Source organism: Piliocolobus tephrosceles, chromosome 1 (assembly GCF_002776525.5).
Source record: "Piliocolobus tephrosceles isolate RC106 chromosome 1, ASM277652v3, whole genome shotgun sequence".
Taxonomy (NCBI): Eukaryota; Metazoa; Chordata; class Mammalia; order Primates; family Cercopithecidae; genus Piliocolobus; species Piliocolobus tephrosceles.
The window spans coordinates 206896756-206924501 of NC_045434.1; the positions used below are offsets into that span (position 1 = coordinate 206896756).

At 49.5% G+C, this 27746-nt stretch overlaps 1 protein-coding gene across 1 annotated transcript in view; it reads right to left on the reverse strand.

Moving 5' to 3' along the window:
- The window catches only part of FHAD1 (forkhead associated phosphopeptide binding domain 1), a 157330-nt gene that overhangs the window by 32197 nt on the left and 97387 nt on the right, over nt 1–27746 (reverse strand). The window contains exons 15-22 of the mRNA XM_026448299.1: nt 23892–24049; nt 20298–20405; nt 19957–20064; nt 16140–16247; nt 12287–12394; nt 6679–6852; nt 4328–4553; nt 2335–2419 (exon numbers count right to left, since the gene is read on the reverse strand). Coding sequence (XP_026304084.1) covers nt 2335–2419; nt 4328–4553; nt 6679–6852; nt 12287–12394; nt 16140–16247; nt 19957–20064; nt 20298–20405; nt 23892–24049 — 1075 coding nt within the window. The remainder of the gene's footprint in view (nt 1–2334; nt 2420–4327; nt 4554–6678; nt 6853–12286; nt 12395–16139; nt 16248–19956; nt 20065–20297; nt 20406–23891; nt 24050–27746) is intronic.

The following is a 27746-nucleotide window of genomic DNA, read 5'->3' on the forward strand; positions in this document are numbered from 1 at the left end:
ATGAACGGTGTTCCTGGGGGAGCTGGTGGAAGTGTGATGTGAATGAACGGTGTTCCTGGGGGGGCTGGTGGAAGTGTGATGTGAATGAACGGTGTTCCTGGGGGAGCTGGTGGAAGTGTGGCCTTGGCGCCCAGGCACCAGGGGGACAGTGATGGTGACGGGACAGCTCCCCCTCCCACACCCCTGGAGGGCAGCACACCTTTGGCACCCTGAGACTCAGGATGGTTGATGGGAGGGTGGCTGCGCCCAGTGGAGGGGTGAAGGGTGCCCAGCAGGAACAGCAGGGGAGGCGCCTTGGGTGGAGATTTGACAGGAAGAACACAGGGTGCATGCCTCAGCAAGTTGAGAAACCGCAGCCGGGCGGACACAGATCTTGTGTGTGTTGCAGGGAGTAGGTCTTGCCCTTGTGGAAGGGGGTTGGGAGCCTTAGTCTTTGGGCAGGTATTAATGCCACTTCATTTGAGTTCACAGGCTTTTGAAATCCAGGCTCTTCTTATAAAGACTTTATTTTTTATTTATTTTTATTTTTTTGAGACGGAGTCTTGCTCTGTTGCCCAGGCTGGAGTGCAGTGGCACGATCTCAGCTCACTGCAACCTTCATCTCCTGGGTTCAAGCGATTCTCCTGCCTCAGTCTCCCAAGTAGCTGAGACTACAGGTGTCTGCCATCATGCCTGGCTCATTTTTGTATTTTTAGTAGAGACGGGGTTTCACCATGTTGGCCAGGCTGGTCTCAAACTCCTGACTTCAGGTGATCCACCCACCTCGGCCTTCCAAAGTGCTGGGATTACAGGCATGAACCACTGCACCCAGCCTTACGCAGACTTTAGAAGGTACTGTGTTTATTATGAATTAAAGTAAAACACTGGCAGGTTGCATGTCAAACAAACAAAGAAAAAAAGACTGGTGATCATTAGAATGAACATAACTACATATATATAGTATATTCTGTGTGTGCGTGTATGTGTGTGTGTCCTTGGCTGCAACCACAAACCTTCCAACTCAAGGATAAAACCTCAGAACTCAAGCATGTTCACAAGCCAAGCAAGTGGACCAGAGCAGGGCCGGGTGGTGCTGACTCTTCTCCAAGTCATGGGCACTACTGTTTCTAGAGTTTAAACAGGAGGAGAAGTCAGGAACTTTTCACAACGTGGAGGCGGGGTATCCTTGTCTTTTTGGGGTAAAAACCCTGTGACATTAGACTTTAGTCACTAGGATTTGGTGCAAGGATCGGGTAGGTGGTTGTCCTCTTGGGGGAGCTTCTGAATCCCTACACTGCGTCCCATCGGCACCTCCTTCTTTATGTGCTGTTTTCTGGATCTTTCCCATTCATACGTTTGTTTCTCTGAAAACTGTCAGTTCTTCGAGGATAGATTTCTTTATAGACTCACTGGCTCTCAGAGTCAGGAGAGTTGAAATCATTTATTTGAGGTCATTTAGCTGACCCCTTAACTTCTTACCTTTGCAGGGCCCCGCCCCACCAAGTGATCTCCACTGTTTGAAATCTCTGTCTGCTTAATAACACCTACGAATGGGCTTGCCTCTAGCTGATCCTCGGGAAAAATAGCTAATAGCAGTATTAGCTAGAATTCCCAAGCACTAGGCATGTACAGCCTTACTTCACAGACGTGGAAGCTAAGGCTCAGTGAGGTGGCATGACTTGCCCAGGGTCACACAGCTAGAAAGTGTTGAGTTGGAATCTGCTGTGTTTTGAATGTTCGTCTCCTCCAAATCTCAAGTTGAAACTTAACCCCCAATGTGGCAGTATTGAGAGGTGGGGCCTTTATAAAGTGATTGGGTCACAAAGGTACAATTATGGATTAATGGATTTGTGGGCTACTGGGTTAGTGGATTAATGGATTATCATGGCAGTGAAACTGTGGATTTATAAAAAGAGGCAAAGGCAGGGAGACCTGAGTTAGCACACTCAGCCCCCGGACATGTGATACCCTGCACCACTCCCAGACTCTGCAGAGAGTCCCCAACAGCAAGAAGGCCCTCACCAGATGCAGCCCCTCAACCTGGGACTTCTCAGGCTCCAAAAGTGTAAGAAATGAATCTCTTTTCTTTATAAATCACCCAGTTTCGGGTATTCTGTTATAAACAGCAGAAAACAGGCTGAGGGATCTGAATGTAGATCCACCTAAATCTTTCCATGACACTGCCCTGCCTTGCTGAAGGAATGGGGAAGTGGAAGCAGCACTGGGAAGGCAGCAGACCCAGCTCCTTGTATGGCTTCTGACAGTGTGGCCCAGGTAGGGGCTGGTTGCCTGTTTGCCCTCACCCAGGTGGCGCCGGTGAGAATGCCTGGTGCTCACGCACCCGCGGGTACTCACATCAGGTGTTCGTACGCCATGTCTTTGGCACTGCTGTCCGTCGTGGGAGCCACCAGAGGGTCTTGCAGCCTTTCCTCCTTTTGGGCTGTATCAGAGGGACATGTGATCGTTGTGAGAGGAGGCGGTCCTTCCCCTTTGCTTACAAGCACACCTGTGTCTTTCACAACTTACAAACCCTGCCTCCACCTGCAGCCCTCTCCACCTTGTGAGACCCACATGTGTGCCATGTCACAGGCTGCGGGCTCTCCCAAAGTGTGTGGCCATGCAATTGTCCCAGCTACTCTAGAAGGCAGGGGCCATCAAGTCCACTTATAGACAGGGAAAGGGGCACCGGAGTGATGGAAGCTACCAGCGACCCACTTGGCTAAGCTGGTGAGCAGTGCAGCCTCAGCCCCTGGTCCCACCGCCTGCCTGTCTCTCTTGGAAGAAGAATCTGTGTTTAGCACCTTCCTTTCCTCACCTCCCATTTACACCTCAGTGCACTGCCTCTGGCATCCTGTCTCACTACTCAGTCACGTGTTCACTCACTTGTATATTCCTGCAACAAACATTTGTGGAGTGCACACTGGTCTAAGTACGGGGGTGACAAAGATGCAGTCACCCTTTAGGTCCCAGCTCAATCTCAAACACCCTCCCTCCAACCTGGACATCACCCTTCAGGTCCCAGTTCAATCTCTTTTTTTGTTTTTGAGACAGTCTCGCTTTGTTGCTAGGCTGGAGTGCAGTGGTGTGATCTCGGCTCACTGCAACCTCCGCCTCCTGGGTTCAAGCGATTCTCCTGTCTCAGCAGCCCGAGTAGCTGGACTACAGGCGCACGCCACCATGCCTGGCTAATTTTTGTATTTGTAGTAGAGACGGGGTTTCACCATGTTGGCCAGGATGGTCTCAATCTCTTGGCCTCGTGATCTGCCAGCCTTGGCCTCTCAAAGTGCTGTGATTACAGGCATGAGCCACTGAACCCAGCCCCCAGCTCAATCTCAAACACGCTTCTTCTAACCTGGACTCTGGGTTGGGAAACTGAACCCCACTCTTTGTCCTTGTCACGGTGCCCTACTCATCCTGGATCACCTGTCAGGGCAATAATTTTGTTACCACGGGGACAAAAACTGGCTTGTCCATCACTGGATCCCGAGTGCCTACATGAGATCGGAACATAACAGAAGCTCCACCGAGAGAGCTGAATGAGTGAATGAATGAGGGAAGTCCTGATGGTTTGCCAGCTTGCTGGGAACTAGAGCCGTGTTTCCTAAGCAGGAGTGAGTTTGCCTCTAGGGGACATTGGGCAATGTCTGGAGACATTTTTGGTTGTCACAGCTGGGGTAGGGGTGCCACGGGCAGCTGGTGGGTGGAGGACAGGGAGGCTGCTAACACCCAATAGTGCCCAGTTCAGTCCCATCCATGAAAAAATGATCCTGCCCCAAATGTCAACAGGGCTGAGGCTGGGATACCCTGGCCTGGGTCCTCTACTTCCAGAACTTTCTCCAAGAGCTTAACAACTTTACAATAATACCTTACCTTGTCCGTTTGGGACAAATAAGTGCTCACAAGTCTGAGTTCTTTTTTCAGCTTCTTTTGGGTTTATTTTTTAAGGGACAAATCCTGGCTGGTAATGAGTGCATTAGTGAAGATGCAAAAGGCCAATGGCAGAGAGAAGCCTTTGAAAGGCCCCCACACGAGATGTTTTCATGTGGAAAAGATGATTCCACTTCGTGCTGCCCTGACAGCTCTGACAGCCCTGGTAGCCTGTGTGTCTCGCCGGCTCACTGGGTCGGCACAAAGGATGTCCCAACTCATTGCCATGACTTCTGCTGAACCTGGGCCTCGGAGGGCTTCTGACATCGTTGTATAACAAGAACAAAAGGGGGCCTCAGAGAATGAATGAGCTTTTGAATAAGGCACGGCCTTTTTCTTAACCATCAGCCTGTTGGGACCCAGCAGACAATCAGAACCTACCCTGAACACTAAGATTTCCTTGGTCCCCCTTCGGACTTACCCGGGTCGTTGTCCTTCAATGTTGCAATCTCGCCTTCTATTTTTTTATGGTGCTGAGTGACTTTCTGGAGTTTCTCTTCGAGGCTCACAATTGTCTGGGAGTGCTGTTTGATTTGCTCCTTATATTCCATGATCTCTTCTTCAAACCCGTGTCTCTGTGATTCCTGCTCATCCTGGACGGCCTTTACCGTCTTCTGCTGCAGGATTAGCCGCTCCTCCATCAAGATCTGGGAACAGAGCGTCACTCAGTGTGGTCTTGGGAGCTGGGTATGACAGCAACCATAACATACCCCCTGGGCACACACAGGTGCTAAACTGGGCCCCACCCCAGGGCCTTAGCACGTGCCGTTCCCTCTGCCCTGTACACTTCTTCCACAGCTCCTTGCATGGCCAACTCCTTCTTGACTCTCAGGGCTCAGCTCCAGCGTCACCTCCTCTGAGAGGCCCTCCCTGACCACCTATCAGGAGCAACCCCAGACACTTCCTGTTTCAGCGTCTGTTTCATTGTCCCTGAAGCCTTTAATTGTTTCTTTGTTTCTCATGCCCTCTAGAATGTAAAATTCGTAACAGCAGAAACGTGTCTTTTTTTTACTTACTGCTATGCCCACAGCATTTGATGTTTGATAGATATTTGTGGAATTAATGAATGAACAATTTCATAAGAAAAAGCAGAATTTGCCTTTCTTTCTCCTTCTTTCTTTCTTTCCTTTCTTTCTCTCTCTCCTTCCTTCCTTCTTTTTCTTTCTTTCTTTTATCTCTCTCTCTTTCTTATTTCTCTTTCTCTCTCTTTCGAGACAGAGTCTTGCTCTGTTACCCAGGTTAGAGTGCAGTAGCATGATCTTGGCTCACTGCATCCTCTGCCTCCTGGGTTCAGGGTATTTTCCTGCCTCAGTCTCCCAAGTAGCTGGGACTACAGGCGTGCACCACCACACTCAGCTAATTTTCATATTTTTTTTAGTGGAGACGAGGTTTCACCATTTGGCCAGGCTGGTCTCAAACTCCCGACCTCAGATGATCCACCCACCTTGACCCCGAAAGTGCTGAAATTATAGGTGCGAGCCACTGTGCCCAGCCAGAATTTGCATTTCTTAAAAACAAAAAATGAATGACCCCCAAATGGCAAATCTGCTGCTTTCCCACATCCAAACACTCCCTCCTGAGGCTCCCCTTGGCGTTTGCATCCCAGTACCTCCTCCTCAATGCCCGCCTGCTACTCCAAACTCACCCTGTCCTCCTCCCTATTGCCAGGTGACGTGCTGGGCCTCCGCCTCTGATTTCCCCATGACAGGTACATTCTTTGCCCGACACTCACACATGCCTGCTCTTCCAAGGACCCTGCCTGGGAGACTGCCTTCCAGATCAGGCTCTTGTCTTGCTTTCTCTCCCAAAACTATTGTGTACCCAAAGCTGGGGGGCTTTTGAACTTTGATGCCCTATCCTCACCTTCCTCCTCTTGTCTCCTCTTCTCCAAAAGAGGGTTGCTCCAAGAGAACACCCCCACCATGACCCCAGACCTCCATACTCCCATCCCTATGTCGTCCTTACGCCATCAGGTCCCCAAGCGCCCTGGCCTGAAGCGTGCAGTCTCCTTTGGCACTGTGCTCTCCTTGGTGCTCACGTCCTGCCAGCAGTTATCAAGTCCTGCCATCGTAACTCTCTCCAACTACTCCCTCCCTCCCACACCTCCCCCAGCTCCCGCCAAGGTCAGATCCTTATGATTCTGGTCCACCAAGTGCCACACCCAGAGCTGTTCTCTCCAACGCCACACCCTCATGAAATTTACTTTGTTCTCTTCTGGGAGATTCACCTTCATGACTTCCTTGTTCAGAAACCTGTCGGTTGAGCGTGTGGATGAGACTGAATGCACATCGAGCCCTGATTTTGGAGGGCCTCGAATACCGAGCCTACACTTTAATGCATTGTCTTAAAGCCTGTGGAATCATCACTCATCACTCGGTCCTGAGGCTCTCCAGGCATTCTGATCCTGTGAGGAACCTGCATTACAACATCTCAGAATACCCTGCAGACGGGGCATCCTAGCTCTGTGTACCTTTCATTCTAAACCAACGCTTCACATTAGGGGACCATTAAGGGACACTTGGCAATGTCTGAAGACATTTTTGGTGATCATGACTGGGGGGAGAGGGCTCCTGGCATCCGGTGGGTAGAGAACAGGGGTGATGCTAAATATCCTAAGATGCTCAGGACAGCCCCTAACAGGAAAGAGCTACTTGACCCAGAACATCAGCAGTGCTGAGGCCGAGAAGCCCTGGTCTAAGCCACGCATTCTCACGGCACTGTAATCTTCTATTGAGAGAAAAATTCTCCTGTTCCTGGAAGGCACCAACTTACCATTTTTGTCTTGGTAGTTTCCAGTTCAGCTAATGTTTCATTTAATTTCAAGGCGAGGCTCTCTGCTTTTAGACTTTCAGTTGCCTTTGTTTTCTGAGTCTCTTCAACCATGGCTAGTGCGTCACTTAATTTATTACTTAAAACATCCTCTTTTTGCTCTTTTAATTCTAATTCCTAGACAAAAAAACAAATAGCAAAATAACAGACATTCAGGAATACATATTTACCCAGTCCCCTTCTCCCCAACCTTCAGGGAGGGGGCAAAGTCTATTCTCTAATTATTCTGTCGATTCTTTTAAAGTACAAAGTCTATGCCTTCTCTGGAAGGTTCCAATTATTATAGAACTCGTCTTTATATTCCGCGGAGATCTGTCTCCTTGTGATTTCTGGTCTCTGAGCTCAGTTCTGTCACCTGGAGCTCATTGAGTACATTTTATTTCTCTTTTATGAGACAGCCCTTTAAATATTTGAGGAGGGCTGTCATGTCTGTCTCTAAATCTGTTCTCCAAGATGAATGTGCTGAGTCCCTTCTCTCCTTCACTGCAACACCTGCTTCCAGGACACCCCCCTTTCCTCCAGGGCTCCAGCAGCCCTGTCCTGGGCATCTCTTATCCCTTATCCTGGAACCCATTCTTTTTTTTTTTTTTTTTTTGAGATGGAGTCTCACATTGTCACCTGGGCTGGAGTGCAATGGTGCTATCTCAGCTCACTGCAACCTCCACCTCCCAGGTTCAAGCGATTCACCTGCTTCAGCCTCCCAAGTAGCTGGGACAGGTGCACACCACCACACCCAGCTAATTTTTGTATTTTCAGTAGAGACGGGGTTTCACCATATTGGCCAGGCTGGTCTCAATCTCTTGACCTCGTGATCCACCTGCCTCAGCCTCCCAAAGTGCTGGGATTACAGGCATGAGCCACTGCACCCACCACCACATGAAAGATTCTTTCGATCTTTCATAGTCAACATTCTATTCTCTTTGAGTCCCTCCTGCAATAATGTGAAGTGTGGGCTTCTTGAGTGGCACTGTGCTGGGCATCTTATGAACATTATGTAATCAAATTTAAAATATATTAGAAGTACTAGGCATTCTTAAACTCTGTTGGTGGAGGTGCAAACTGCTGTGACTTTTCTAGACACTCATTCAGGAATGTGTATTATGAGCCTGAAAATGTGCAAGTCCTGTGACTCAGCAGTTCCACTTTAGGGAGTTTTTCCTAAGGACGTAAAGACTGATGCACAGGGTGGGTTGGCTGGGCATCTGCTGCACTAGTGAAGAGTGAGAAACCAACCCAGGGAAGAAGAAAATAAATTGGGATCCATCCAGCACAGTGCAAACCCAGGTCACAGAAGATTGTTTAATGACACTGAGACATTCTATGCAAAATGAAATCATTCAAACTTTTTTTTTTCTCTGAGACGGAGTCTCGCTCTATTGCCCAGGCTAGAGTGCAGTGGGGACCTTGGCTCACTGCAACCTCTGCCACCCGGGTTCGACTGATTCTTCTGCCTCAACCTCCCTAGTAGCCAGGATTACAGGCACCCACCACCATGCCCAGCTAATTTTTGTATTTTTAGCAGAGATGGGGTTTTGCCCTGTTGGCCAGGCTGGTCTTGAACTCCTGACCTCAGGTGATCTTCCCACCTTGACCTCCCAAAGTGCTGGGATTACAGGCGTGAGTCACTGTGAATGGCCAAAATCATTCCAACTTAAAGCGGTTGAAACCTTACATTATTTTGAGACTCGAGAGGAATGTGGCTGTGGGGCCTGGGTCACATAGCACGCACCTGCAACTTCTGTTCTTTTCTGTAAACGAGCGGGAAAGCCCTGGTAGCACCAGAGATAAGACTCCTTCAGATGATCACCCCTCATCCTGGAATATTAAAGCAATTTTCCCAGGAATGCAGCAAGCTGTGACCAACCAAAGGGCTATAATCACATGTGCTGACCTTGTGTGGAAGACATTGTGATCCTGTTAACTGCCTATCAAAGTGAAATTTTCACCTCCCTGCTTTGGAACGCTGACTCATTCTTTTGAAGTCTGTTTTCTGGGTTGCCGTCCTCAAGCTTTGAGCTCGAATAAACTGTATGCTTAGAGAATCTCGTTATTTAAGGTTGACACATCATATGTTAAATATCAAAAATAGCATCCAAAGCATTGTGCACAGTGTCACAGTGTAAATCACTAACTTGATCATAAATCGGTATTTATCGATGTCGATGCTGAGGTTCAACACAAAGGCGATCTGGAAGGAATCACATCAAAATGTCGACAGTGGCAACTGTGCTCGGTGGACTCTGTTAGTTATTATTTTCTTCGGAGTGATTTTCTGGGTTTTTTTTTTTTTTTTCTTCCAAGTTTTCTAGAATGACAAGTGTTTTTTTGTTTTGTTTTGTTTTTTGTTTTTGTTTTTGTTTTTTTATAATCAGGAAAGAAAACACTTTTTTTTGAAAATATTAAATCCCTATACCATTTTCATCTTGTTATTCCTGCAAGCCTCGCCTCGGAGTTGCTGCATCCTCTGTGTACCTCCGTTTAACTCCGTCTGATTCTTTTTCAGGGTCTTAACCTTGCTGTTACTGTTGGGATATTCCACGGAGGACCTCATGTGGACCTGGCCTACGGAGGTGCTCACTGGGGACACTGGCAGGCATCCCACGGAGTAGCTTGCCACGTACAGCTCAGCGACACACCCCAGGTGTCCCAAATAATCCACAACACACTGAAATTGTTTCTTTGAAGAGCTGTGAAGCTGCCCTGCTTATGAGCAGATCACGCGGCCTGCCATCTTTGCTCCCTGCCGGCTACTCAGCAGCTTGTCCCAAGCATAGGAGAACAAAGTCCACTGGTCCCATGCATTGGACATTCCTTTCTTTTCTCCTCTCTCCCTTTTCTATTTGCCTATATAGATGAAATCAATCTTTGATTGCTCTTCTGAGTGTACAAATAAAATAATGTGCATGGCCGGGCGCGGTGGCTCAAGCCTGTAATCCCAGCACTTTGGGAGGCCGAGACGGGCGGATCACGAGGTCAGGAGATCGAGACCATCCTGGCTAACACGGTGAAACCCCGTCTCTACTAAAAAAATACAAAAAAATTAGCCGGGCATGGTGGCGGGTGCCTGTAGTCCCAGCTACTCGGGAGGCTGAGGCAGGAGAATGGCGTGAACCTGGAAGCCGGAGCTTGCAGTGAGCCGAGATCCAGCCACTGCACTCCAGCCTGGGCGACAGAGCACGACTCCGTCTCAAAAAAAAAAAAAAAAAAATGTGCAAACACACAACTCTCTGCCTGACTCTACTTGTATTTCCTTGGATTTTCCTGGTAAATGGTGAATCCCTGGGCTGGGTCCTGTTCTTGCTTATCTAGGGTAATATCACCTGTCTACTTTGAGGGCTGCCATAAGACCTCACTTTTTTTTTTTTTTTTTTGAGAAGGAGTCTCACTCTATTGCCCAGGCTGGAGTGCAATGGAATGATCTTGGCTCACTGCAACCTCCCACGTTCAAGTGATTCTCCTGCCTCAGCCTCAGTAGCTGGGATTACAGGCATGCGCCACCATGCCTGGCTAATTTTTGTATTTTCAGTAGAGATGGGGTTTCACTATGTTGGTCAGGCTGGGCTTGAACTCCTGATCTCAGGTGATCCACCCACCTTGGCCTCCCAAAGTACTGGGATTACAGGCGTGAGCCACTGTGCCTGACCAAGACCCTACCTTCTGATGTTACTGTTCTAAGGATATTGTTGAGAAGGTTGCTTGTTGCAGAATCCTCTATGTAATGACCCTTAGGAGAGATTCTCTCTGGTCTAGTACCAAGAATGGTCATATTTCCATGAGCAGTTGGTCCACTTTTGTCTAGCAAATTGTACAACCAGCTGGGCTTTCCCTTGCACTGTAACTGCTAGAGTAAAAATTGTGACTCATTCATTGATTTCATGATACACTTTTTTTTTTTTTTCCATTAGTCTCATTCCGGATCCCTTTTACGTCCCGACTTACCTACTTTTCAAACTTTAACCTCGCCTTTTTGCCTACCCATAGTGTATTTCATGGAGGATCCACGGTACATCATGTGGGGGACATGGCTGCTTGGGAAGAGGCTGCTTTTCTTGGGCTCTCCACAGCCTGCAGCACGTGCCTCCCTGCAGGGGTCCGCTGCGACCGTGAAGGCCCTGGGCTGCCAAGTCCTGCATCACTCCACCCAACTCTCGTCTGCCTTCTCTGGACACATGCCAGTTACTCCAGGTCCCTCCTTGAAGACTGGTGTCCAGGGCTGACGTGCAATCCAGATGTGCCTTCCTGACTAGCCTCCCTAGAGCAGCCTTGTTTAAAGTGCATCAGCACCACTTGGGCTGCTTATGAAACATGCAGCTCCCCGAGTCCGTCCTCCACCCAGGGGGTCAGAACTTCTTGGGGTGGGGTCCAAGAAACAGGCATTTAAAAATAAATTCCCCAGAGATTCAAATGCATGCTAATGTTTGCAAACCTTTCTTTGAAGAAAATGATCCAAGGTTGATGCGAATAGAGACCTTTTTAGTCCTAGCTGGTCCCGAAAATCCTTTGAAGTCATAGTCACCTATATTTAAATTTAACCCATTATTGCCAGGTTGCATGTTTGTCAACTGGGCTTTGACTTTGACATATTGGTAATTGTATGTGTATGTGTTTTGTACTGCTGGGACCCAGGAGAAGCGAATTATGCCCTACTGCTTATGAGGTACCCAAGGCAGGGTCAGGTGCGAAATCCACTTCTATTCCTACTATGTTTACAATTCTCAGTGATAACAGTAAACACATTTTGATTATGAAGGTGATGATAATTATGATGACAAGCTCTGCTGGGAAAACTGATATCGGCCTGATCAGAAACCCAGGTGTCCATACCCTTACATCTCCTCTCTTTTTTTTTTTTTTTTTGGAGAGGGAGTCTTGCTCTGTCACCCAGGCTAGAGTGCAATGGCACAATCTCAGCTCACTGCAACCTCCACCTCCCGGGTTCGAGCGATTCTCCTGCCTCAGCCTCCTCAGTAGCTGGGATTACAGGTGCGTGCTACCACACCCAGCTAATTTTTGCATTTTTAGTAGAGATGGGGTTTTACAATGTTGGCCAGGCTGGTCTCGAACTCTTGACCTCAGGTGATCGGCCTCCCAAAATACTGGGATTACATGTATAAGGCCCTGCGCCCGGCCAACATCTCCTCTCTTAAGCTAGGCACCTGAGCCCAAAGCTGAAGTGCAGCAGAGAGGGAGGGGTGAAGATTTAGGGTTGGGGAGTCAGACAGTCCGGGCTTCGGATCCTCCACTTCCCAGTCATGAGTTTGCCATGCTAACACGGGCAGCTGACACATATACGTGGAATGCTGAGTGCCTCTCCATGTGTTCTGTGGGTATAACAGCAGTCATGTCTCACAAGAACTCAAGGAGATTGATCTGTGTGTATTAGGTGTATTTCATAAGTGGGGAAACTAAGGCACTGAGATCGTAGGGTACTTGTCTGAAGTTCCACAGCCAGGCATGGGGAGAGGTAGGATCTGAACCCAGAGCCTGCCTCTAGAGCACTGCCCTTCGCCGTGCTGGGCCCCTCTTGTCTCTCCCTCCCTGCGGCTCATACCTCTTTCTGCTTGGTTAAGCGATTCTCCAGGTCTTGCACCTTTTTCTTTTCCTTCTCCATGGCCTCCGTTGCTTTGCGTTTCTCGTAGGCAATGCTGCTCTCTGAGATCTGGAAGTCAATGAAAGTGGTTTGAGGGCCTGTGCCCTCAAAGGGAAATGACACCGAAAAGGGAAATCAGGACGAGTCACTGTGGAAGCCACCAAGTCAGGGTTGGTGAGAAAGATCTCAAGGAACAAAGCACCCACTGGGGACAGAGGTGAGAACCGTAGCATGCCCAGCATGGTGACAACCCGGGAGCCATATCTTAGTCATGTGTGTAAAGGAGTGAGTGAGTCATCATTCAAGATTTCAGGGCAGGTGTTCAGGAAGTGACATGCTGGTGAGTGGTTGGGTCCTGGTATTTGGCGCTGAGTCACTGAATAAACTGGCATGCGCTGGCACCGATGCTGGCCTTTGTTGGAAGTACCTGGCTCTTTGGGAGGTGGGGCAGAAGAGACAGTGCTGGGGAGGTGCCTTCTGTCTCTGTAGACCCATGTCAATGGCTCCAAAGGAGGACCGAGGCAGCCACTTCCAGTCTACAAAGGCATGGGTTTCCAAAATTCCTGTCTAGGTCAGTTTGTAGATGAGAACACAAATGCCATGTACCTGGTGACGGGGAGAGAATCGGAGGCCCAGACTCACCTGTACATGCCCTGGGAGGTAAACAGCTAGGGAGGGCTTGAAAAACTCTATCTGCAGCTGTTGAAACTCTTGCAGTTATACACCACCCCCACCCCCACCAACATAAAGTTCACAAGAAAAGGATTTTGAATATACATGTATAAGTACAACAAAAGACCAGAGGAGTATGTACTGAAATGTGAGTGACGGTTATTTGGGGGGGAATTGGGATTATGGCAACTTTTATTTTGTTCTTTCTATATCTTCTAAATTTTCTTTAATGCACAGGTATTATTGGCAAAAAGAAAAACGAATGAAAATTGTTACAGGGCATGCAGTGATAGGAGATGGGAATATCCTAATTCAAGGGACAGTATGAGACTCGAGATGTGTGTGGTCCTGAAGGAAAGACGATGTTCCCAATGTTGCCTGTGTTAACATCACGTGCGTTGCACCCACCCACCACACCCGGCTCCGCATATCCAACTCCCAGGCCCCCCCACCCGACCACATCTCCCAGAGCAGACCTGGCTTTTTCTCACTGTCAAATCTTCACTTAAGATGGTTCAACCCTTGCCCTGCAGGTCTAAGTCCTGCCTGTCCTACAAGGCCACCCACACCCTTCCGCATGCCCTGTGGCGAGGGCTCTTTCCCTTCTCTTATTATGCACCGCTTGGTGCGTTGCAAATGAAAATAGTGCACAGAACGTATTAGTGCATCCAATCTGCAAACCCCAGAGAGCATCTGTCTGATTATCCCTGTTTCACAAGAAAGGAAACGCAGGCTGTAACTGAGGCAGTATAAAGACAAGCAGTGTTCCAAGGTCTCATCACCAGAAAGCAGTGGTGCAGGCTTAGATGCCAGGGCCCTCGCCTTAACCGCTCAGCCTCTGGGCCCTGATTCAAGCCCTGTCCACTTGGAGGCAGGAGACTTTTCTTTTTCTTTTTTTTAATTTTTAAATTTAAATTAAAAATTTTTTTGAGACGGATTCTCACTCTGACACCCAGGCTGGAATACAGTGGCATGATCTCGGCTCTCTTCAACCTCCGCCTCCCAGGTTCAAGTGATTCTCCTGCCTCAGCCTCCCAAGCAGCTGGGACTACAGGCGTGCACCACCAGGCCCGGCTAATTTTTGTATTTTTAGTAGAGACGGGGTTTCACCATGTTGGCCAGGCTGGTCTTGAACCCCCAAACTCAAGTGATCTGCCTGTCTCGGCCTCCCAAAGTACTGGGATTACAGGCGTGAGCCACCGCACCTGGCAAGATGAGTTTATATGTTCATACCCAGGTTGGCACAGAGCCCAAGACACTGCTTGGCTGTAGCCTGAGCTTTGGGACCCCATCCCTGGCCCGTATGTATCAGGGAGGCTCTGCGGGTAGCCGTGACCACAGTTTGGGTCCCACCCCTTAGCGTGTCTGTGCTCCCTCTGCCTACCTGGACTCCGACCTCACTTCCCTCATGGGCTTGGCATTGTCCCGCTGCCAAGGGCTTCGCTTCAGGCTGTGCAGCCCCCACCCTGCTGTGCCCACTCAACTGCCCACCCCACCTGGACTCTGACCTCACCGGGGCAGGTGCATCCCAAGCCATGAATATACTGACTCCTCATATGACACCTCTAGGGCGGTTCTGCCACCACACCCACATGGCAGATGAGGGCACGGAGAGGGCAAGGGGCATGCCCAGGGTCACACAGTCTGTTAGGGCAGAGCTGAGATTTGAGCCCAGAATGAACCCTTTAGCCCACCAAGCTCTGCAGTTCCTTCCCCACCTCTCCCACCTGTTTCCTTCCCCTGCGCCCTGGAGCCTCCCATTTTGGGCCAGCTTTGGTTTCATTCCTCACTCAGTCTCCCTCCCGCACCCCCCTCCTCGAACCCCTCGCCCACCTCCTGGCAAGTTCAGGTCCTGACCTTCACACCTGTGCCACTTTATCCAGTGGTCCTCTCTGCCCCCAGGCTCCTTTTCCCTTCCAGTTCTCACTGGAATGTCACTTCCTGAGCGGTCCTGCCCTCGGGCATTCTCCAACCTGCTTCTCGGCTTTGGCTTTGTGGCCCTGGAGCCGCCCCTGCTTCCGCAGGCTGTCTGTCCCTGCGCTAGGATGGAAGCTCTGGGCAGCCTGGCCCTGGTCTGTCTTGCTCACTGCGACATCCGTGGCACCCAGAAGTGGGTCTGGTACCCCGTGGGTGGATGAATGAAACCGAAATCAGCAGGTGGATAAATGAATGTATATGGGCAGATGAATGAAACAGAATCAAACCATTCACTGAGCCATCAGCTCTGTTTCTGGAAGTTCTGTGGGGGCCGGCAGGTGTGTGTCTGTGCCACCTCTGTCCCCAAAGCCCAGCTCATGGAGATGCCATGTGGGTCCCTGAGTGACCTCCTCCTGGCCCCCCGGCTCTTACTTCCAGGCTGTGACCTGGGCGTCCGGGCTGACCTGAGGGCCTGCCTCTCACACTGCTCTGGGCAGGTGTGTCTGGTGGGCCAGGTCCCTAGGTTGGTTGCATTGGGGTGGGTGGATGTGGATATTTCCAGCTCTGACCCCTCCTTTCCTCCCTGGTGTCATTCTGTCCTGGGGTGCCCATCTGCTTGTCCATTCCAGAAGGCACTGATTCCTGCGGCTTATCTGATGTGACAACCACGTGTGCTTACTATGCACCCACTTGTGCCATCTCTTTTTGTGCTCTTTGTGTCCTTTACTCCTCAGCCAGGCCAGGGAAGGCCTGCTCCAGAGTCCATGACACCAGCAGGCCAGGCCAGGAGCTTTCTCCTGTGGCCATGCCGGGTGTGGCACACATGCCTCTCTGCTGTGAGGATGATGCTCGCTAAGCCCCTGACCCAGGCTGAAACCCAGGGTTCTCTCCTGGGGAGGATCCCTCTTTCCTAGGTAGCTGAACCAGAGAGCAAAAAAAAACTTCCCGAGGGCCCTCTAGGATGCAGGGTGCAGTCCTATGTACTTTACACCTGAGAGCATCTAATCTGATGAGGCAGGGACTGTTAGCATTCCCATTTCACAGATGAGGAAACTGAGGGATGGGGAGGTGGCGATCTGCCAGAGGTCACATGGCCAGTAAATGGCAGATCTTGGCCACTTCAAAGGGAGGCGTGACTGTGATATCTGCCTGATTTCCCACCAGACTCTCCCAGGGATCTCCCAGTAGCTCCTTCCAGAGGGTTCTTTCCTGCTGCTGCTCATACCTCCTTCTGTTGGGTTAAGTGGTTCTCCAGATCCTGAACTTTTCTCTTTTCTGACTCCAAGGCTTCCTTTGCTTTTCTTTTTTCATGGGCTACGCTGCTCTCCAAAACCTGCAAATCAACGACCAGTGCACTTGGTGGCCTGCACATTTAGGGGGGAAATTGCTAGTAATGATCATAATAATCATAGTAACAATAACAGCCAAATAACCCAGCTATTAGATACGCCTGGGCCCCTGGCCAGCCCTTCAGTCTCCCAGCAACTCTGTCAGAGAAGTGCCGAGAGTGGCCCATTTTACAGATGAGGACACCGAGGAGCAGGAAGTCAGAGAGGGCCCAGAGCCACACCCTTTGTCAGAGGTGAGGCCAGGATCTGAAGCTGCGCAGAGGAAAGCACGGAGCCTGAATAAAAGAGCTCTCGACAGGGAACCCGGGAGCAGTGGGGGCAGCTTCCTATCACCGGGCCAGGCAGCCTCTCTGATCAAGAGAAGAGTCTCGTCAATAATGGAATTTCCATTATTGAAATAAATCTCTTCAACAGAATTCGGTTTCAAGAGAAGGGCAGTGTGTTGGATTAATGAGCCACAATATGCCAATTTCTAGAAGGGACAAGCAATGTTCTGGTAGGATGCAGGGATGAAAGTGTGGCCAGTATTTAGTGCCCTAATCAAGGAGTTTTGTCTGGGAAGTTACTTGCTGGTAAGCGATTCAACTAAACAGCTTAATGTAAATCACCAAAGGAAATACGTTGCCAGCCTGTTTCCAGTCACCACGAGAAGGGCCACCTCTATTTTCCAATGGCTTGTCTTTCAAACACCAGGTTAACTGTCAGGTGTTTAGAACTTGGAAGATGGTTTCCATTATAACCAGTGGTGAGGGCCCCAGATGAGCCCGCAAAAAGTGGTTAATCCAGAATAGGGCTGAGATATTGTATACTTTGCAGTGAAAAGTAGTTGACAAAACTCCAACACTCTGCTGTCCCAACACTAGCCTTAAAGCAGAAGAAAAGTGACGTCATAAGAATTTCATGTTTATTTGGATCCTTTGAAGTGGGTTTTGGGGTAGGACATTTTCCTGTGAACTGTGAAACAGACTTTGAGGCACTTCCTAGGGACTTAGGGTTGGCTCTGCTGTGTCTGACTCTGCGTCTACACTCGCCAGGCCTTCCTCTAGGCAGCTCCTCTGTAGCCGGGACAGGTACTACTGGGAAGAGAGGCCTTGCCTGGCTCACGCACAGGCCCTACATGCCCAGTTGCTGTGCTTCCAAGTTCACAATGGATAACGGGGATTAACTCTGAACATGACCTCGAGATCCAGATTATGACCTAGTGATTCTGTTGACCTTAAAAACCCTGATAATGTGGCGGAAGAGCTAATGAAAATCAGGCCGGGCGTGGTGGCTCACACTTGTAATCCCAGCACTTCGGGAGGCCAAGGCAGGCAGATCGCTTGAGGCTAGGAGTTCAAGACCAGCCTGGCCAACACGGTGAAACCCTGTCTCTACTAGAAATACAAAAAATTAGCCAGGCGTGGTGGTGTGCGCCTGTAATCCCAGCTACTTGGGAGGCTGAGGCATGAGAATCGCTTGAACCCGGGAGGCAGAGGTTGCACTGAGCCAAGATCATGCCGCTGCCCTGCAGACTGGGAGACAGAAAAAAAGAAAATCAAATAGCCACTGGCAGTTAAATGGAGCCCGTGGCTGGGGCTGCTCTTTCAATTTTCCCCGATAGGAAGCCACAGAGAAGTTCTGCCAGAAGTAGGCTGACATTTTAACAGACCCAGGGTGACCCAACCACAGATCCTCTCTGCAATGAAGCTTGAATTTTTCTCCTGAGCCCCATGGCCTCAAAGTCTCTAAATTCAAGGATCTTCCCCAGGCCTTTGCTGTTGACATCTTGGGGCATTTTTTTTTTTTTTCCGAGACGGAGTCTCGCTCTGTCACCCAGGCTGGAGTGCGGTGGCCAGATCTCAGCTCACTGCAAGCTCTGCCTCCCGGGTTTACGCCATTCTCCTGCCTCAGCCTCCCAAGTAGCTGGGACTACAGGTGCCCGCCACCTCGCCCGGCTAGTTTTTTGTATTTTTTAGTAGAGACGGGGTTTCACCATGTTAGCCAGGATGGTCTCGATCTCCTGACCTCGTGATCCGCCCGTCTCGGCCTCCCAAAGTGCTGGGATTACAGGCGAGGGCCACCACGCCTGGCCCATCTTGGGGCATTTGACTCAAGTGACTCCTTGGAGACCCTGCTTCTCATCCCCACCCCTGGAGGCATCACTTGGGGGCAAACCTCAGCGATGCTCTGGGAGAGGCTGCAGGACACAGCTGTGCCAGAGATGGCAGCGATGGATGGGCAAGGATTTTACTCGAGGAGTCGGTGTTGATGAAAAACAAATACCCAAACAGAAGAAGGGGCACAAGTGGCATCAGAGACAGTAGTAACAGCTGCCATTTACTCAGCAATAATTCCACAGGCCAGGCCCTCCATTATACACTAGATCTGAGCCCACAGCTGCCCCTTCGAGAAGGGAGGTAGTGATAGGTCTGCTGCAGCCAGGAAGTAGCCCAGCTCGGATTTGAACTCGTGTCTCATCTGGCTGCAAAGCCCGCACTCCCCTGTGCTGTGTCAGGACTGAGGAATTCATGAAAGCAGACATGAAAAGGGATCAGGGATCTGAGGGTGAGCACAAGCTAAACATGAATCCACAAATGTGGCAGAGCTTTCCCAAAAGCCAGTTCGGACATACTAACAGAAGTAGAACATCTTCAATGAGGGAGGGAAGAGTCCTCCCCTAGGCCACCGTGGCTGGAGAACAGTGGTTCTGGCCACCTCCCTTTAGGAAGAAAATGGGTGATGGGTGACAAACTCAAATGCCTATGAAGCCCAGACAGATACCAAAAATGACGTGGGCTGTGTTTAATGCAATAGGGAGTGGTGAAAACTGGCAAACTGCTGCTACCCGGTAAGGCTTCTAGTCCATTTTTGCTAAGTAGAAACAAGGGCTAGATTTTCTGACTTTTTGGGAGTAGATGGAAATCTCAACTTTTAAATAGATTTTATGAATTCAAAGTAAAATATTCTGGGGCCAAACGTAACCTCCACAGACCCCGTTTAGTCGCTGAGCTTCCCAGTCTGTGACTTCTGGAGAGCAGCACAGGCCACAGGAGGGGGCCAGCGCCAGGTTCCAGTCCTGTGAGGGACCTGAGGAACAAGGGTGCTTGGGCCTGGGGAGGAGCAGATGCAGGGCGCGGGCGCCTCTAGTTTCACACATCTGAGACATCGTGTGGAAGAGGAAGTGGACGTACCTTGTGGGAGCGCAGGGGAGGGCGGAGGATTGATACTTTTCTGGGGCATAAGAGTTTGACCCAACTCAACCTAAAGGGAAAACTTTCCGTTGGCCTGAGGCATCCATGCTGGGATGGACTGCCCTGGGGTGGAGAACATTCCTCAGCGGTGGTGCTCAAGGCTGGATGCTGGTGGAGGGTCCATGCAGCCCTGAGGTACCATGACTGTCATTCTACCGTTTCTGTGCTTTGGAACACAGAAGATGCCCATGTCACCATTCCTACCTGTCTCCCAAGCGCTCTCTCTCTCTGACTGTGTTTTATCCTGTTTACAGTTTTTTCCCAACTGGTTGTCAAGGCTACAACTCTGGGGTTCCCTTGAGTCTCCCACGCTTCCCGAAGTAGCTGAGTCCACCCAAACGCAAACTCCATGAGGAAGGCTCCACCACGCTCTCACCCCCATCATCGATGGCTCTGAACTTAATTCCACGTGGCCCTGAAGCCGACTGGGGCTCAGCCGACTCCATCTCCCCGAGCGTACCTCCTTCTGGCGGGCCAGGCGTTTCTCCAGCTCTTGGACTTTTGTCTGCTCTTCCTCTAACGCTTCCTTCACTCTGTTCTTCTCCTGGGTAATGCTTTCCGCCAAAGCCTGAGCCAAGGATCATTGTTTAATAGACATGGTTACTGTGGCAAGAATTTGGACTCTGCCAGGCACCGCATAGGTTACCACTTCCCTCCTGACTGCACCTCCCCGGGGGCTGTGGGCAGCACAACCCTGGAGCTCAGAGCCGGTGGGCCCAGACCAGAGCCCCAGATCCACCCTTCTCAGCTGCAGGGCCTTGATGTGGGCTCGAGCTGACTCTGTCTCCCTGAGCCACATACCTTCTTCTGCTGGGCCAGGAGGCTCTTCAGCTCTTGCATTCTCTTCCGTTCTTCCTCCAAAGTCTCTTGTGCTCTGTTTCTCTCTTGCGTAATGCACTCCTCCAAAGCCTGGAAACCAATGACTGTTGTTTAATAGACGTGGTTACCACGGCAGGAATTTGGACGCTGCCAGGCACTGCATGGGCTACCTCTTCACTCCTCACCACCCTCCCCTGGGGAGGCTGTGGGCAGCACAGTCTAGGAGCTCAGAGCATGTGCTCTGGAGGCAGGAGACCCAGGGCAGAGCCCCAGGTTGATCCTTTCCAGCTGTAAGACACTGGGGAAGTAAAGCTACAGAGCCTCAGTTGCCCTGCCTGTACAATGGAGACAGTCGTAGTCTTCCTGTGTTGGGCTGATGTGAGGGGTGGATGGGATGACGAACACGAAATGGCTGGCACAGTGATAACCGTGCTTCCCACCCTGCAGAGGAGGAAACAGGCTTACATGAAGGAATCCACCCAGTTTACTAGTAAATCACATGAGTAGAGATTCTAACTCTGACCCATTTGATTCTGAAGCCTGTGTTCTAAACCAGAGGTTAGCAAACAATGGTTTACAGACCAAATCTGGTCTGTTTTTGTGAATAAAGTTTTATTGGAACACTCTGTGCTTGCTGTGTATTGTCTATGGCTGCTTTTGCAGAAGAGCAGAGAGAGTATGACCTGCAAAACTGAAAATATTGACTATCTGGCCCTTTATGGGACAATTTGGCCAATCTCTGATCTAACGCATCGGTGTGTGCACAGATCAAGTGATTGTTGTCAACAATTGGTAATAAGAAAAGAATGTTAGATTGATAAAGGAACCCAGACTTTTTTTTTTCCCCTTTGAAACAAAGTCCTCAAACAAGTCAAGATTCATGAGAGGGAGGCTACTTAATGAGCCTGGACACATGTTTTTTGGGAAAGGGCAGGTGATGGGAGTCAGAAGGTCTAAGGAAGGCTCATTTAAAGTCAAGACACTTGGCACTGAAGTCCAAGAGGTAACTTTCCAAGAAGTCCCCAGGGTCAAGTCCATCAATCCGACTGTCAGAGGAAGGGCAACCTTCGAGTGTCACGGTCTGTCTGGCAGGGACCTGATGTCGCTTCCTCCCTCTGCAAGGGCGGTGGGGTGCATCGAGGTTTGCAGGTTTAAAACAGGGGCTGACGCCAGCTCTTAGAACACTCTGCCAGGCCAGTGTTGCCATGGGTGTCTAGGAAGACGAGGCAGGCGCCCAACGCAGTGTTTAACACGGTGGGGCTGAAATACCAGACCCTGACAAGGGAAAAAGTCCATCCAAAATTAAAAAGAGAAAATAAGGCATTTGGAATGCCGATGTTAAAAGGAGAAGGTAATCAGAGAAGAGAAGAGGAAGTCGGTGGAGAGTTCTGTGAACATCTTGAAGATTTCTAGGTACTTTCTGGTTTTATTTTCTTCTCTGTGGAACAGTGCTGGCTTCTTCTATATCTAAATGCCCTTCAAAATGTGCCCGTCTTGATTTATAGCTATCATTAATATTACCTCGATGCGGACTGCACATGATTTGGTCAGATGGCTCTTTCTTTTTAATCTTTTATTTTGCAAATGCAGAAAAGCAGAGAAAGAGGCAAAGAGAAGGGGGAGGAGGAGGAGAGGATGTCTTGGGGTAACTGAACACACATGTGAGGATGGAGATGAAAGAGGGAGAGGTTTGGAGGGCAGGTGTGTGTGGCAGAGGAGCTGGGGAAAGATGGAGAAGGCGGCAGGTCCAGTCCTCTTCCAGGGAAGAAAGGAGATATCTGGGAAGAGTTGGGGTCCGGTGGATCTGGGGCTGCTGTCTTGCGGGGGCTGTGAGGAGGGTCAGCAGGCACATGCTGCTCCACACCCACCCACGACAGTGGCTCGCTACTGTGGCTGCACTTTGCGACCACCGGGGAGTGCTTAGAAATCCCAGAGCAGGGGCCACACCCTCACCCCACTTAGATCACAATGTGGAGAGTCGGCGAGGAGAGGTGCAAGGCATTAGTAATTTTTAATCTCCTAAATGACGAAAGTCATAAAGACGGTAAAATTCCTGGGAGGGGTACCTGAATATCAAAAAGGGCCAACCCATGGGTACAGCACGGTGGCTCATGCCTGTAATCCCAGAACTTTTGGAGGCTGAGGTGGGAGGATCACTTGATGCCAGGAGTTTGAGACCAGCCTGGGCAACATAGAGAGACCCCATTTCTAGAAAAAATAAAAATATTAGCTGGGTGTGGTGGTAGGTGCCTGTGGCCCCAGCTACTTGAGAGGCTGAGGTGGGAGGATCACTTGAGCCCAGGAGCTCAAGACCAGCCTGGGCAACATAGGAAGATCCCATCTCTACCAAAAAAATAAATTATCTGGGTGTAGTGCCATATGCTTGTGGTCCCAGCTACTTGGGAGGCTGAGGTGGGAGGACTACTGCAGCCTGGAAGTTTGAGGTTGCAGTGAGCTGTGATCACACCATTGTACTCCAGCCTGGGCAACAGAGCAAGACCCCATCTTAACAAAAAAAAGGGCCAACTCTAGGACAGTGATGAGAATCAGCTCATTAAATAATACAGTTTCCTAGCCCTCTCCAGATGTTCTGATTTAACGGGTCTGGCGTGGGGACCAAGATCTGTATTTTTAGCAAAACATCTGGGTGGTTCTTATCAGGAAACTTTGAGAAAATCTTCCTCTAAGAAAATGTGGATCTGCAGACTGGTAGCGTCAGCACCATCTGGGAGCTTGTTGGAAATCTAGCGTCTCAGGCCTGCTGAGACAGAATCTGCATCTTAACCAGATCCCCAGACAATTCACGGGCACCTTCGAGTTTTAGAGATGCTGCTATCTTCTAGCTGGCCTGGTTTCTAGAAGAGCCAGTAGCAATTTTGGCCATTTGTTTTCCCTGATATGCATAAAGAGAAAGCAAAAGACTGAAATTTGTCAGCTGAAGTTGATCTTGTGCACATTTAGAAACAGTCTGTCAGCTACAAACTAGGACCTGCAGCGATGACTCAGATTTTATAAAGCTGACTGCAATATGTATACAAACAAGGCACTGTCTCCTGAAATTTCAATCATGCTGCCTTTTCAAGCTGATTTTGCTGTGAGTTTTAGAATTCAAACTTCATGTTAAATCCTCCCCAATTACTCACCCTGTTTAATTAATTTAGTTTCACAGCACCAAACAGAGTAGCTGAGATTTGTCTAAGTACATACGCCCTCAATTTCCCATATAAAAGACCATTTCATCAATTTTCTTTTTTTTTTGAGACAGAGTCTCACTCTGTGGCCCAGGCTGGAGTGCAGTGGCGCAATCTCGGCTCACTGCAAGCTCCGCCTCCAGGGTTCACGCCATTCTCCTGCCTCAGCCTCCCAAGTAGCTGGGACTACAGGCGCCCACCACCACGCTCGGCTAATTTTTTGCATTTTTAGTAGAGACAAGGTTTCACTGTGTTAGCCAGGATGGTCTCGATCTCCTGACCTCGTGATCCACCTGCCTCGGCCTCCCAAAGTGCTGGGATTACAGGCGTGAGCCACCGCGCCTGGCCATCAATTTTCAGTAGTAAAGCAAATGACAGGGACCACCTTACCACCTTCTCTTCCGTCAGTTGCCTGATTTTGGCTTTCAGCTTCTCCTCTTGCTCTAGCCTCTCCTCGTTCAGCTGCTTCTTCTCTGCCAGATGCTCCCGCAGCTTTTCCTGCAGTAAAGACTGCTGAGTTTCCTGAGAACTGTTGAACTTGATCTGAAACGAGAGAAAAGTAAACCAATGCTGATGGGGGACAGGCCTAACTAAAGAGTCTTTCCACATTTGTTTACCAATTGTTTACCTTTCGCGGGACAAAGGTTTATCCAAAAGTTTCTTAAAATCACAGAACACCACAGCATGCGGTGGTTAAGAATTCAGACTCTGGATCTAGAAAGAATCCCAGCTCTAACTGTTTCTAGACACTTCCTCATTTAGAAAATGAAGTTAATAACAGTATTGACCTTTTAGAGTTGTAAGGATTAAGTGAGATAATGATGGAAAGCTTTTAGCACAGTGCTGAGCACATAGTAGGTGTCTAGTAAGTGGTAGGTGGGTGTGAGAAGAAAAAAGCAGTCATGTAGGAGCCAGGAGGCTTGAACATTTGTCTTGATTCTTCACCCATTAGCTGTGTGACACTGAAATTGTCCTTATCTGAAAAATGAGGAGAAGGGACTAGACCAGGGGTTGACAAACTACAGCCCATAGGCCAAATTGGGCCCACTGCATACTTTTGTAAATAAGGTGGCTTTTTTTTTTTTTCCTGAGCTGGTGTCTTGCTCTGTCGCCCAGGCTGGAGTACAGGGACACAATCTTGGTTCCCTGCAACCTTCCCCTCCCAGGTTCAAGTGATTCTCCTGCCTCAGCCTCCCGAGTGGCTGGGATTACAGGTGCCCACCACCACACCTGGCTAATTTTGGTATTTTGAGTAGAAACGGGGGTTTCACCATGTTGGCCAGGCTGGTCTCGAACTCCTGACCTCAGGTGATCCAACCACCTTGGACTCCCAAAGTGCTGGGGATTACAGGCATGAGCCACCGTGCCCTCCATAAATAAAGTTTTATTGGAACCGTGGCATACTTACCATGCCCATTGCTTACATATTGTTTATGGCTACTTTCATTTTACTGTAGTAGAGTGGAAGAGGTATGAATACAGTCTGCAAAGCATAAAATATTTACCATCTGGCCCTTTACAGAGAAAGTTGCCAATTCCTGGACTCAAAGCCTCTGTGGCTGATTGGCATGTGGTCCCTTCTTCACCCCACTCTATCCATGTCTAGGGCTATGTAACTTGCAGTGCCCGCCCATATTTTGCCTCCAGACACTGAACTCAGCCATGTGACTTGCTCTGGCCAATGGGATCTTAGCAGACATAACACAAGCAGAAGGTTGAAAAACACTATGTGATTGGGCCACTTTCTCTTCTACCTCTGCAGTCTCCCTGAGAACAGCCTAGGTTTGCTTGCTGGGGGATGAGGGACACATGGAGCTGAGTCGCTCCAGCTGAGGCCAGTCTAGATCAACCAAAGGCCAGCTAACACCCAGACAAGTGGGCAGGCCCATCCAAGGTCAGCAGAGCCACCTTGCCACTGACCCCAGAGACGTGAGCAGTAAATAGCAATTGCTGAATGCCGCTGAAGTTTTGTGGTTATTATATAGCACTCTTATGGCTATAGCTATCAGAATGATATAACCCCTAAAGCTCATTTGCCTCTAGAATATTTCTTTTCTTTTAGTAATTCTGCTGCCTGTACTATAGATAGCTGTATTTTGTCCACTGGATTTAACAAACACAGTTTTCAAAATCTGATGGCATTAATGCCGGGCACAGTGGCTCACACCTGTAATCCCAGCACTTTGGGAAGCTGAGGTGGGTGGATCACTTGAGGTCAGGAGTTCAAGACCAGCCTGGCCAACATAATGAAACCCCATCTCTACTAAAAATACAAAAATTAGCAAGGCATGGTGGCTGGCGCCTGTAATCCCAGCTACTTGGAAGGCTAAGGCAGAAGAATCAATTGAACCCAGGAGGCAGAGGTTGCAGTGAGCCGAGATTGCGCCACTGCACTCCAGTCTGGGCAACAAGAGTGAGACTCGAAAAAAAAAAAAAAAAATCTGATGGCATTAAGTCTTCCGGGCCTTTGACAGAGGAAAACAAACAGTGTGGTTGGCCCAGGAGGCCAGACAGATGGCAGCACCCTGTCCTTGTCCTTACCCCCCTGGGAGATCTTAGCCAACCTTTTCTGTACCTCTTTGTATGCAAACAAAGAAATCATTTCACCTGTTGGAGGGTGTGGACTGACTAGCTGATAAAGAAAAAACAGGTTTCAAATGCACAGTGCTATATAAATGCCAACCAGGGGCTGACATGAACTTTGGAAAAAAAAGAAATTAAAAGAATTACCTGAAGTTCCTGGGTCTGGCTCGTAAGTTTTTTATAATGTTCCAGAAGATATATCAGATACAAAGAGAACCCTTAAAAAAAGAGAAGCAGGAAGAATGTAAGTATCAATTCAATTCAACTCCAAAGCTTGCAGACAGATGGATGAAGGCAACGTTGCCATCCCATCAAAACAACATGAGCTGTCGTCCAACCTGTGGTTTTAAAGTAGTTGATAAGCAGCCGGGATGGTGGCTTAGGCTGGACATGGTGGCTCACGCCTGTAACCCCAGCACTTTGGGAGGCTGAGATGGGCAGATCACCTGAGGTCAGGACCTCGAGACTAGCCTGGCTGGCCAACATGATAAAACCCCATCTCCACTAAAAATACAAAAACTAGCTGGGTGTGGTGGCGCATGTTTGTAATTCCAGCTCCTTGGGAGGCTGAGGTATGAGAATCACTTGCACCTCAAAGGCAGAGGTTGCAGTGAGCCCAGATTGTGCCACTGCATTCCAGCTCGGGCAACAGAGCGAGACCCAGTCTCAAAAAAAAAAAAAAAAAAAGTAGTTGATAAGTCTTGGTTGAGCTCACATCCGACTTTCTTTTTGGAGGTGGAAAATAAACCATCAACAGAACACCTATTAACTGTCTACTCTGGGTAAAGCATGGTGGTGAGTGTGGGGGATGGTCAAAAGCCAAGACCTCCAGGGGCTTGCAGTTCAGTCTGACAGACAAGGTGTAAATGCCTGCTGGAAACACGCAGTGACCTCAGGTGGCATGTAAGTGACTGCTGAAGGAGAGGGGAGGGTGAAGGTCTCGGAGGAGGGAGAGATCATTCCTGGAGTGAGCGAGTAAGGCCACTTGGTTGAAGAACCACTGGGTGTGGGTGCTGTTGGGTGGGCAGAATTCAGTGAGCCAGGGGAGGGTGCTTCAGAACAGGGGTGCGTGGGGCTGAATGATGACCGCCTACGATTCCAGGACCGAATCCCTGGAACCTGTGGGTGTGACCGTACAGGGCAAAAGGAGCTTGGCAAATATGATTTAAATTCAGGATTTTGAGATGCGGTGTTATGCTGAATTATCTGGGTGGACCCAATGTCATCACACGGCTTCTTATAAGAAGGAGACAGAGGGAGGCTTGACCACAGACAGAGGGGAAGGTGATGTGATGGAAGGAGAGAGACCGGCAGATGCCACGACTTTGAAGATGGAGGAAGGGGCCACGAGCCAAGGCATGCAAGGAATGAAGCTCTAGAGGCTGAAGAAGGCCAGGAAACGGATGTCGCCCTAGAGCCTCCGGAAGGAACTTTAACCCAGTGAAACCGAATTAATCCTGAACGCTAAGAGAATAATGTGTTGTTTTAAGCCACTCTCTTGTGGTCATTTGTTACAATAGTCACAGGAAGCCATAGCTTCGTACAGGGATGTGGGGGTGGTGGGGGTGGGTTAGGAAAAGGCAGTGCTCCTCCGGGGAAGTGCTGAGCTTACTTGGGCTGGAGTAGATGATGGGAGAGGGAGGAGTAGATGGTGGAG